At 35.2% G+C, this 13264-nt stretch overlaps 1 protein-coding gene across 1 annotated transcript in view; it reads left to right on the top strand.

Moving 5' to 3' along the window:
- Nucleotides 1-13264, top strand: part of UNC13C (unc-13 homolog C) — a 351117-nt gene that overhangs the window by 18453 nt on the left and 319400 nt on the right. Inside the window, exons 4-5 of the mRNA XM_046653916.1 lie at nt 5838-6065; nt 7042-7183. Coding sequence (XP_046509872.1) covers nt 5838-6065; nt 7042-7183 — 370 coding nt within the window. The remainder of the gene's footprint in view (nt 1-5837; nt 6066-7041; nt 7184-13264) is intronic.

Here is a 13264-nt window from a genome sequence, read left to right on the forward strand (position 1 = left end):
CATACCAGAGTAAAGCATAAGGTGTTTCAGTAAGAGGGTGTTAGAAAGCAGAGGTTTGCTCTGAATAGAGTGTTGTCTGGAAGTGAGGACAATTCCGTGTATGTTAAAAAATCTTATCTGCAAGGAGAGCAAACTGGAGTGAGACTAATAGCTGTATTTAGTAGAGAAACAGTGGTCACTCACAATAGTTAGGAAAGCGTAAGTTTAGTATTTTGTGGTTTGTGCAGTGACCTTGTTTTCATCCGTGCTTAGACAAAATTATGAAGTGGCGTCGTTTGTCTCACTTCAACATTATTCCAGAATGACCATGTGTGAGAGATGCCTGTGAGCTTGCTCACGTCCATCAAGAGAATGACATGGCCTAGCTGTGAGTGCCAGGCCGACTTCCAACAACACTGTGAACTAGTTGTAAATGTCAGCCAAGTTTCTCTCAGAGGCTATTTAAGAAAATAGAAATAGAAAGAAATCTTGTGTTTAAATTTTTCTTTTCTTTTATTTTGAAAAGGACATGAAGAAATCTATGTAACTAAAAGTAATAAGAACAAAAAGATCTTTCCTCCCTCCCTCCTCCCTTGTCTTCTTCTTTTTTTCTTTACATAGAAAAACTATTTTTGAAGTTGAGCACTTCTTTTTTTTTTTACAACTAATTTGTTCCCCTAATCCATATAGTAGTTTTTGACTCTGCAATGATTGGGAAATCACAAGAAAGTGAGTATCTAGATAACGTTCCTGAGATGTAGTAGCTTTGACAGATAATTGCAAGAGTGCATTCTTGATTTTTTTCTTCTTTTAATATGCAAATCTTTCCAAACTTGTTCTAAAAATTTGCATTTACCAATAATGGGATGATTGAATATGGCGGGGGTGGTATAGGTGGAGGAGGAGGAAGGGTGGATCTTTTTCTGTTTGTTTTTGAACCCAAGCTCACTGACAGTGAAGTCACTTTATAGAAGGTAGCAATTATTTGAAAGGGGGCTACCTGCTCACATTCTCTCACTGTCAGAGATGGGCTGCCTACAGCAGTGGGAGATGATGCTGGGCTAGATCTGTGCTCCTCTAATTATCTTTCTGTTAAACGTCAGTCCTTTGTTGTTTGTGAGAAATCATGTAGAGTGTGTGCTTTGATTTTACAAGAAAGAGGAGGCGGCTGGCTTCAAGACTGGGGGAGTTGCAGGTCTGCTCCTTGAAAAGATTGAAGGCATGTTCAAAGAAGTGGGTTAAGATTGTCTTGGACATAAAGCAGCTAAAGGGAAAGGGTAGCAATTGCCAACCACGTGCCAACTACATGATTTCATGGGAAAGAAAACAGAAAGGCACCAAAAGCAGGCCCACCCACATGATTTTACTGGGAAAGAAAAGAAAAGCAATCAAGTTTCTCATGGTAGAGACTGCTAGAGAGAGAAATGCCTCAGTATCAGACTGTCTGCAAGCTTTCCATGCATGATAACCACCTACCTCCTCTGGGTTCACCAGCCTCAAATCCAGGTAAAGATTTACAGATGTGAAAAATAGAAATAACCGTTTCTGCCAGCTTCTTTGAACTCTATTTTCTTTTATCTTCAAGCACCTCACTGGCTGCCATCTAACAAATAACTATAGAGCATTTAGCATGTGGCAGAGCTTGGGTGTGGCACTGTCCACGGGAGAATTTTCAAAAAGTTGCTGCACACGTCAAGTAATCATGAAGCTCAAAAACACTAAAATTCCTTGTTAATACAAAATTCTTTAATACATGCTTATATCTTCACCTTTTGACATTCTGCAATCCCTATACTTGTTCAGTCATTGGTATTGAAACTATATGCATTATCATTTAATCCTTACAATGACCCTGTCAAAGAAGACACTATTATTTCCTTTTGTTTATAAGATGAGAAGACTGAAGCTTTCAGAGATAAAGTAACTAGTCCGATTTCAAATGGTTAGTAAGTAGCAAATCAGGATTCACACACAAGACTGTCTCCTTCTATACCCAAAGCATCATGAGCTACTACGCTCTTTTGCCTTAAAAGTGATTTTCTTGATGTATTTCTTCCATTTATATTTGGATTTATGCCCTTGCTTTATGCTGACTGTTAAGTGCACGAGGTAGAAAGGCCAACCAAATTCTGCTTTCTAGTGATGGGCACACAGCCTTTGTTTTCTGAAAATTCCAAACCTGAAGCCAAGAGCCAGGTGTATTTTGTCTTGTCATAAGATGTATTCCACAGCATGTCTACTATTTTACACTGAATTTATTCTTGTTTCTTCCAGGATCATGGCCTTAGGGCCAGAGTGTGCAAGAAGTTCCGAATACGTTAAATTAAACCCAGAGCCAAATTAAATAGTCAAATCTAGTAATCATTTTATTAACTGAGGTTGGCCTTACAGGCTAGCATGTAGGACATTCAGGTAGCCATATCAGTGGTGATTGATAAATATTCAAGAATTTTGTGAAGCAGTTGCTTGAAATCAGCCATTTCAGGAGTATTTACACCACAGAAATCTACTGCTACAAATCAGGTTTTGTTGTTGTCGGTTGTTTTTTCTGTAGGGGAGGACAGAAAATGTGATCACTGAGTTTAGAAAGCCTCTATTGTTGTGAAGGAAGAGAGAAGAGCATATGCTGAGAATGGAGGGTAATGGGGGTGCGGTAGGAGACCTGAAAGGGTAGAAATGTTTGGAACAGCTGTTGAGAAAAATAGGAAGGAGAAGAGACTGAGACCAAGGGAGAATATTGCAGTTGTCATATAGAAAGAGATAATTATTTGAAAGAAAGGCTAAAATTATAAATCGCCATGTAAAGGTGGCGAAACTGGGAATTTCACATGAAACATATATATAGTGGGTAATAAATAGAAATTAAAGAAAAAGTAAGGGTTCTAATTAATTGACTGTCATGTTAAATTGTGTAGAAGGGAACCCTGTGAGATAAATTTGCCTCTGTTTAAGGTTGAATTCTCTTGCAGTTTTGTTGTGCATAATTGTATTGTCTCATCTGTCAATTAAGTGTTTTTAAAAGTACCAATGATGTATTCCATTTGGATAATGTATTACACTTTATGGAGTGCTTTCACTGCACATTTCTCTTTTGACCTCATTTACTGTTGATCTCTGGTTGACATATTGCTGTATTTCAGTGAACCTACTAGAATTTCTACCACATACTTTGAAGGAAAACTCATACAAATGCAAATTTAAGTTTATTTCTGATGACTGAGATAAACAAAATAAGCCTGAAGGAAAATTAAAAAAACTCAAAGTGCTGGGAATACATGACAAATTGCAACTATTTAAGAAATAGTTTCATTAGAAAAATAAGATATGTGGTGTTGATAAACAATAGAGCAATGGAAAGTACTTGTAGATCAGTGACAAAAGTTAATTATGAATTAGTCTCTGTCTCTCCGAACTAAACAGATCTAAGTTGAATCCTTCTCTTCAGATGAAAAACTGTTAACAGTAGAACTTTTAAAAAGCTACATGTTTTTTTCTAAATAACAGATAAAAGACTTAAACATAAGCCTCTGTTAACCTGCTCTACCCAGATTGGCGATTTCAGTTTTGGGGTCTGTCTATTGTCTGTATGTATTAGAGAAGATACTCTACTCCAACATTGAAAGCGTTGATGAAAGATTTCAAAGTTAATTGTCAAGCTTTCTTAATTAATTCTTTAAAAGGATTCAAGAGGTAGTCATTAAGTACAGAGATTTGATTCCTTTGGATGAAAAATCTCTTGACATTCTAGCTTTGAATTTAGTAATTATTGCTTGAATGATGAGCACTGTTATGTGGGTGGTGGTCAACTGGCTCTTCCTGAATTTGGAAAAATAATCCAAAATATATTCAACTCTCCAGAACTTTAACATTTTTTCCTAGAACCTTTGGGGGCGTGAATAGTTACAATAATAATACTTGTTTATAAATTTGGGGGAGAGTCACATTTTTATGGCATTTCTAACCCTTTGAACATTCTTAGGAAAACTGTCACAAACCAAACTTCTGGGGCACTTTGAATCTTGCAGTTAACTTTTTCAAGCCACTACTGTCCTTTTGTTTAGAGAATATTCTAATACTTGAAATAAAATGTGCCTATTGGGTAGTTGTAACTATTTAGTCTAGCCTAAGTTAGTTTTACATTGTAAGAATTATGCACTTTGGAGTTAAGCCGTTATTGATAAATTACAAACATGCTTAATTGCTTAAAAGTGTATAATTTACAAATTTGTATCTGTTCTAGGGCTTGTTTTAACAGATGACTAGGGCATTTAAAATGTCCTTTCAAATTACCTTAAATGGATGCATTAATTTTTAGTATTCTTTTTTCAAATGTGGTTTAAGTCCTCAAAGATATTTTAAAAACTTGTAAAGACAGGAAATCTGCTCTTTCTACCATCAGAATATTCATTTCTTTTAGCTTCCTCTAATTACACCTTGATTACTATGAATGTATTTCTTCCACTTTAGAAAACAAAAGTTATTCTTTCAAATAAATGAAGATTTTCACTAAATTACTCCTGTCAAATTGTATATGAATTTATTATAATAAAAGTTAATAATTGACCTTTCCTCTTTCATCTTAGCTTCTATACTTAAATTGGGCTTAACATACAAAGATTAGATTCAAAGAACATTACTGAGGCTATCCTTTGTGGCAGATAAATTATTCCATTTAATCTCTAAATATTTTATGATATAATAGTATGCCTCTTTCAGAAATATAATATTTCAAACAATTATTATACAATTTGGGCAATACTTGCAGTTACATAGATGAAAACTAAAACAATTACTAGCTTGAACACACGTCTTTTTATTTTTTTCACTATATCTCAATTGCTCTTGGGCCAAAAACTTCTTGGTTTCAGCAGTTACAGTTCTTGCAGACACTGTTGCATCGGCTTTTGCTTTCTCACTTCAAGTTCACTAAGGAACCATGAGAGTTGGGATCATTGGTCACTGTTTACTTGCATAATATTGGGCAACCTAGAGTTTACACAAAGCATTGAGAATACCTGGCTGGTAGTTGGAAAAGGTAAGGGACTCAAAAATGGACTTTTTGAAATTCTTCACTGCCAGAAGGATTTGTATTATAAATAAAAATGCCCAGAACATTGACACCAATCATAAAAAACAATGCCTTAGAAATCAAAAAGGTTTTGAGTAGAAAGTAAGAATTCAGCCTGTTCAAAACTGTGGCCATATCATAGAATGAGAGTTCAAGTCTGGGGTCCATCAAGTACCTTACAGATCATGTAGCCCAGTGATTTCCAAATCCTTTTTAAACAGCAGAACCACTTTCTTTCCAAGTAAAATCTTACCCTATACATACTTCAATATATAACAAATAGCAGTGGTATTTATTATACAAGAAAAACTTAAGCATTTAGTTGCAATAAATTCCATCAATAAAGATAATTAGGCGCTTTGGATGACCACAAGTATTTGAAATATTGATTTTTGAGTGACATTTGTCATATATATCCAATCTACTTCTCAGTTTTGTTTTGGTTACCCATTGAGTAAATATGTGTGGTGTATAACACATTTGCTTGTGTGTGTTAGTTTTGTTGTTTTTGAAAATTTAAACCAAATAATTGCACAACTCCTGGTTTAATCCAAAAATACAACTGAAAAAAGCAGGGATCAGGGAGGTCCATTTACTGGTCAATAACACAAGGCCTGGTTGTTCTGAATCTCAGTGTAGGGCTTGTTCTGATATTTTCTGAAAAAGCCACTCTGACTCCCCAGAATGAAAGCATTCATTCATTCTCATATTCCTTCTTTTACTCTCTTTCTTAGGCCTTCAAAAAGTGACTTCACGTACATTTACATCACCATTGATTTTTCCATTATAGGAGCAGCAGAAAAGAGTTCTAGGCATGGTGCCGAAGACAAGACTCAGACCATTATTACAGCTATGAAAGAAAGAATGAAGATCAGGGAGAAAAACAGGCCAGAGGTGTTTGAAGTAATTCAGGAAATGTTTCAAATTTCTAAAGAAGATTTTGTGCAGTACACAAAGGCGGCCAAACAGAGTGTACTGGATGGGACATCTAAATGGTCAGCAAAAATAACTATTACAGGTAAAAATAAGTCCCCCTTAAAATTTTTGTTCCACATTGAGATTTTTATATGTCTTAGAAATCACTACCAATAATAATTATAGGTAAAATAAATAGAATTTTTCAATCTTGTCAATATTGACAAGAAGCTTTGTTGGTACTTCAAATTTCTAAAATATATACTAGATAATTGAAGTAATTTCAGTCTGTGTCTTATTCTAATCAAAAGCTCTTCCAGAGGAAGGAAGTTCTGTTTTACAATACACTCATCAATACCCCACAATTTACAAGAGATTATCTTCGTTGCTGCCTGCTACTGATAAATTACAAGAGTAGCCAATAGTCTCTTCAGAAGAGTTGATTTCTCTTAATGAGAAAATGAGTGTCATTTTACTTACTACTGGATCAATATCTCTCATTAATTTGATCCTTGAGTCAAGGCAATTTGAGCTTAGTAATGTCTAATAATTTGAACTTCTAAAGTTGCTTGTGACATTAACAGCAAGTGCATAAGTATTGTGTCAATGTTTACCAAGCCTCTTAACTTACTCATATCATACTTACAAGGTAAAGTAAAGACGCTTCTTTTACTAGGTGGAGTTGATTAATACTGACAGCAAACTAATAAATAAACAAATTTTAAATCACAGCCTTTTGAATTACATTGGATAACTTTTAGCGTATTTTATGTGCATCCTCATTTCTCTATTTGTGTATACAGTAATGTGAATATAGCTAATATCTATGTGCATGTCTACGTATTTAGCCCCTAATCATTACAGGCAACAGCAAATATTAGTCAAAGGAAGGTTTCAATGTTCAGTGTGTTTGTTGTTTTATTAATTATTTTTTGAAAGTTTTGTTGCTTATGAAATGGAAACAATGGGGATGTATCTGCAAACCCAGGGGACAAAGCCATAGAAAATGTTTCCTTCATTATCGTTTTTTATTCCTGAGGAAATCTTTATGTTAAAATGTTTATTTTGGTTTATTTTAGTGGTTTCTGCACAAGGCTTGCAGGCAAAAGACAAAACAGGGTCAAGTGACCCCTATGTGACAGTTCAAGTTGGAAAGAACAAAAGAAGGACTAAAACCATTTTTGGAAACTTAAATCCAGTATGGGATGAGAAGTTTTATTTGTAAGTATATAATGTGAAACTATTACAAATATTTAAGAATTTGAGAATAAATTTGACCAGCATGCAAAATATACAAGCAGTAATTATCTCATATTTTAATAGTATCTATGCAGAAATCACAAAAAAGTAAAATTAATCAACTCACTTAATACTTATAATATTTATTATTTATTCTTTATGTTGGGAAGCAAGTGAATAAAAAGAATATTTCAAACAAAAAAAGGTGGCACAGGTTGGGTGACTTTGCAGGAGAAAAGAAAAGATTACAAGATGATCTATAACTTGGGTAAACCCAACATAACCAGGAATTTACAGGCTTGATTCAGCAATATCTTGACATCTGAAGATTTATGAGTAAAGGCAATAGAGAGCCTTTGGGCATTACCTGGCATATCACAGCTTCCCCAGCCTATCCTGGTGAAGTGGTTGATGATAACTTTTGCAACCTCTCATTTTCCGTGAGGTCATTTATTTTTAAACCTCCTATGTCTTGCACCAAACAAGAAATCATTTTTCTGTCAAGAGTTCTTTGCTTTCTACCAATCCTTTTTGGAGAGACTTAAAATGACTTCAAATTAGCATTTGGTAGAAAGGAAAATCCCTACCAGAGTTTAAAGGCAGTCCTTTCTATTTCCTTCTCTCTTTGCTATTGGTTTAAACATAGATCTTGTTGACATGCTAAGTAAGCAAACCCAACACATACAGCTTGTTTGGAAATGTGGGCAATTGTGTCTAAGAAATATAGTGTGTATATATGGACTGATAAAGGGAGTGTTAAGAAATAGATTTGGAAAATCAGTTGGGGCCAAATAAGAGAGGGTATCATAGAATGAGTTAAGGGATTTGGATGGTTTCTCCTTCGGACTGATGGAAGAAACTATTTTAATATTCTTTTGTTTGTTTAGAGGAGAAAATAAATCAACTGATAGCAATATATTCAAGTTCTTAAAACCATCAAGTAAATGAATAAAGCAGGACAAGGGCAACAAAGGGGATGGAGAGCGACCGTGGCAATCTTGAGAGCAAGTGACTGTTGGAAAAGAGGCAGCTTCCACTGCCTTGCTATTTATGCAGATACAATGCAGCTAGAGCTTCCAGTTTCTCAGGAGAAGCTGGAAATTCAAAAGTTTACAAACAGTTTTGTTGAAGTAAAATTGACAAAGCATGAAGTTTACATATTTAAAGTGTACAATTTGTTAAGTTTTGACATATGTTTTCCTCCATGAAACCATTACTACAGACAAGATAATGAACAATCATATCCATCACCCCAAAAAGGTTCTTCATGCCCCAGTGAAGCCATCCCTCCTAACCTCCCAACCTCAAGGCCATCACTGATCTGCTTTATGGTGCTGTAGGAGATTTTTCATTTTGCATTTTATAGAATCTTATATAAATAGATCATATAGTATGCATTCTTCTTTTTTGTGGTTTCATTCATTCAGCATAATTATTTTGAGATATATCCATGTTGCTGGGTTCAGCAATACTTCATTTCTTTTATTGCTAGGTAGCATTTTATTGTATTAAAATATCACAGTTTGTTTATGCATTCACCTTTTGATAAACATTTGGTTTAATTCTAGCTTTTAGCTATTAAAAATAAAGCAGTTAGGTGGAGCCAGCCCCATGGTCAAGTGGTTAAATTTCCACACACTCTGCATCGGCAGCTCCAGGTTCACAGGTTCGGATCCTGGGTGAGGACTTACTCCACTCATCAGCCATCCTGTGGAGGCATCCCTCTTACAAAATAGAGGAAGATTGGCACAGATGTTATCTCAGGGCAAATCTTCCTCACACACACACAAAAAATCAATTAAAAAAAGCAGTTAGGAACACGTGTATAAATATTTGTATGGACATATGTTTACATTTCTCTTGAAAAATATACTGATGGGTGGCATAACTGGAAGATATATAAGGAATAGGTTTAACTCTTAACACTCTTTTCCCCAAGTGGTTGTACCATTTTACATTTCCTCCACCAATGTATGGGAGTTCCAGTTCATACACATCTTTCCAACCCTTGGTAAGGCCAGTCTTTAAAATTTTAGCTGTTTTAATATGTGTGTAGTGATATAGTGATTTTATTTTGTATTTCTCTAACGGCTGATGATTTCAAGCATCTTTTCATGTGCTAACCATGTATCTTCCTTAGTTAAGTGTCTGTTCAAATATTTTGCCCATTTTTATTGTTTTTGTATACATTTTATAGTTTTATGTTTTACATTTAGGTCTATGATACATTTTGAGGTAATTTTTTAATGTGGTGTAAGTTATAGACCTGAGTTCAATATTTTGCAGATGGATATTTAATGGTTTCTGTACCGTTTTTTGAAAGCACTATCCTTTCTCTACTAAATTGCTTTTGCACCTTTAATAAAAATGTGGGGGCCAGCCCCATGGCCAAGAGGTTAAGTTCGTGTGCTCTGCTTCGGTGGCCCAGGGTTTCGCCGGTTCCAGTCCTGGGTGGGGACATGGTACCACTCGTTAGGTCGTGCCAGGGCTACATCCCACAGGCCACGATTGGAAGGACTCACAGCTGAAAATACACAACTATGTACTGGGGGGCTTTGGAGAAAAAAATGAAAGATAAAATCTTTAAAAAAAATATGTAGATGTATTTCTGTATTATTTATTCTATTCCATTGATCTAAATTTATCATCTGTATGCCACTACCACACAGTCTGGATTACTATAGATTTACTTTATGATAATTCAAAGTCAGGCAGTGTTAGTCTTTCAACTTTTTTTCAATTATCTATTTTAGAACTTCTGAATTATTTCTATATGAATTTTAAAATCAACTTTTCATTTTCTCACAAAAAATAAAAAGCCTGATATAATTTTGATTGCCTTATTGCCTGGGCTAAGATCCAGTATTTGCCAGGTAGCAGTGATAAAAGCAGACATCCTGGCCTTGCTCCCATTCTTAGATGGAACACATTCCTTTCTTGATTAACTATGATATTAGCTGTAGGTTTACTGTAGATGCCATTTATCCAGTTGAAGGCTATCTTCTATTTCCAGTATGCTGAGAGTTTTGATCAGAAATGGATGTTATATTTGTCTAATGCTTTTGTTGCATCTATTGATATGAACATATGATTCTGAATGTCATTTTTAAAAACTTTCCTCTGAAGATATTTTTCTGTTGTCTTGGTGGTTGCATGGTTTTCTTGTTTTCAGTGAGAAATCTGTTGTTGTTCTCATTTGTTGTTGTTGTCCTTTATACATGTCTTTTTTTCCTGCCGGTTGCTTTTAAGATTTTGTTTTGTTTACTCATTTGCACAATTTGATTATGATGTGCCATGATGTAGTTTTCTTTGTTTCTGGTGCTTAAAGTTTATTGAACTACTTGGAACTATAAGTCCGCAATGTTCTTCAAATTTGGAAAAACTTTGGCTATTATTTTTTCAATATTTTTTCTGTCTCTATCTTTTGAAGACTCCACTTATCTATATATTAGGCCTCTTGAAATTGTCCCACAAACCACAAATGCTCTGGGTCTCTCTCTCTCTCTCTCCCTTTTCTCTGTTTTGCTTTGGATTATTTCTATTGCTATGTGTTTAAATTCACTAACCTTTTCTTCTGTAAGGTCTAATCTACTATTAATCCAAGCCCCTGCATTTTTCATATCAGATATTTTAGTTTCCATCTCAATAAGTTCAAACTGGGTCTTTGCATATTCCATGTCTCCACTTACCTTTTTTTTAATTAAGACAATTTTTTTGGAGAAGTTTTAAGTTCAAAGAAAAATTGAGAAGAAGGTATAATGGTTTGCCATACATCTTCCACCCCTACACATCCATAGCATCTCCCTGTTGTCAACATCCGCCACCGGAGTGGTACATCTCTCACAACTGATGAACCTACATCAACACATCATGATCACCCAAAGTCTGTAGTTTATGTTACGATTCACTCTCTGTGTTTTACATTCTCTGAGTTTGGACAAATGTATGATGACATGTATCCATCATTATGGTATCATACAGAGTATTTTCACTGCCTTAAAATTACTCTGTGCTCCACTTTGTTGTCCCTCTCCTTCCTCCCCAAATCCATTTCAACCACTGATCTTTTTACCATCTCCATAGTTTTGCCTTTTCTAGAATGTCATATAGTTGAAATCATACCATATGTAGCCTTTTCACGTTGGCTTCTTTCACTTAGTAACATGCATATAAAGTTCCTCCATGTCTTTTCATAACTTGATAGTTCCTTTCTTTTTGACAGTGAATAATATTCCATTGTCTAGATGTACCACAGTTTATTTATCTATTCACCTACTGAAGAACATCTTGGTTGCTTCCAAGCTTTGACCATTATGAATAAAGCTGGTAAACATCCAAATTCAGGTTTTTGTGTGGCCATAAGTTTTCAACTCCTTTGGGTAAATGTCAAGAAGCACTATTGCTAGATCATACAGTAAGGGTATATTTAGTTTTTGAAGAAACTGCCAAACTGTCTTCCAAAGTGTCTGTACCATTTTGCATTCTCACCAGCAATGAATGAGAGTTCCTGTTGCTCAGTATCCTCTCTAGCGTTTGGTGTTGTCAGTATTCTGGATTTTTGAATATTCTAATAGATGTGTAGCAGGATCTCATTGTTGTTTTAATTTGCATTTCCCTGGTGAAATATGGTGTGAAGCATCCTTTCATATGTTTACTTGTCATCTGTATATCTTCTTTGATGAGGTGTCTGTTAAGGTTTTTGTCCCACTTTTTAGTTAGGTTGTTTGACTTCTTATTGTCAAGTTTCAAGACTTCTTTGAATATTTTGGATAGCAGTCCTTTAGCACATGTGCCTTTTGAAAGTATTTTATCACCATCTGTGGCTTGCCCTCTCATTCCCTTGATACTGTCTTTCTCTACTTAACTTTTTGAACACATGCAAAACTTATAATAACTGTTTTGATGTGCTTGACTGCCAATTCTAATGTCCGTACCTATTCTTGGTTAGTTTTGATTGATAGATTTTTCTCCTCATCATGTGTCCTATTTTTATGCTACTTCACATGCTTACATTTTCATACCGGATGCCAGATATTGCAGATATTACCTCATTGATTGTTGTATATTTTTTGCTTTCTGTAAATATTTATTGCTCTGGAACAGAGTTAAGTTACCTGGGAACAGTTTGGTTCTTTGGATCTTGCCTTTAATATTTGTTAAGTGGGAATGAAGTAGCTCTCAACTTTAGGCTAATTATTCCTCAATACTGAAGCAAGACTCTACTGTGTACTCACTCTGTCTACTGACTCGTGAATGATAAGTTTTTCTAGTCTGCCCAGTAGAAACAATCACTATTTCTGGCCTTGGTGAGTGTTGGGCACTGTTACATCTAATCCTTTCGATGGCTCTTAACCAGGTCTTGGGTAGTTTCATCATATACATGCACTTATCATTACTCAGCTGATTGCTCAAGAGGAACCCTCTGCAGATTGTTGAGTTTTCCTTCTGTTCGTTTCTCATTTCAATATTATGCCTCTGACCTCTAGCTGCCTTGGTCTTCCCAGATTTTTCTCTCTGTCTTTTCAATTCAGAGAGTCCAGTGGACTCTGCTTGGGTTTCCTCTGCTTGCACAGTGGCCTGGAGACTTCCTCAAGGTAATAAACTGAAGTAATCGAAAGGGTCATTTTGTTAGTTTATTGTCTCCTTGGGATCACTGTCCTTCATTAACAGATCTCCAGTATATTGAAAACTACTGCTTTATTATATTTTGTTCACTTTTTGATTTTTCTTATAGGAATATATCTCCAGTCCCTGTTACTCCCTCTTGACTAGAATAGAAAGCCTATAAATCTGAGTTTAATTGATAAGCAAAATGAAATAAAACAATATAAAAGCCAGCACAAGGCATGTGGCATGCCAAACAATATAGAACTTCTGCAGATATTTGCTCTGTAGGTTTCCAGTTACAATCTGTGAAATAAAGCATCCATCCGAAGGAAATACAGTAGTAGAAATATTTATTCTAATATTTTAATCCTGCAGAGGGTCCCCCTTGAGAAATCAGCTGAATAATCATAAGTGCATGCATGTGAAGAAACTACCCAAGGCCAAGATAAAGGTCAC

Source organism: Equus quagga, chromosome 2 (assembly GCF_021613505.1).
Source record: "Equus quagga isolate Etosha38 chromosome 2, UCLA_HA_Equagga_1.0, whole genome shotgun sequence".
In the NCBI taxonomy this organism is placed as follows: Eukaryota; Metazoa; Chordata; class Mammalia; order Perissodactyla; family Equidae; genus Equus; species Equus quagga.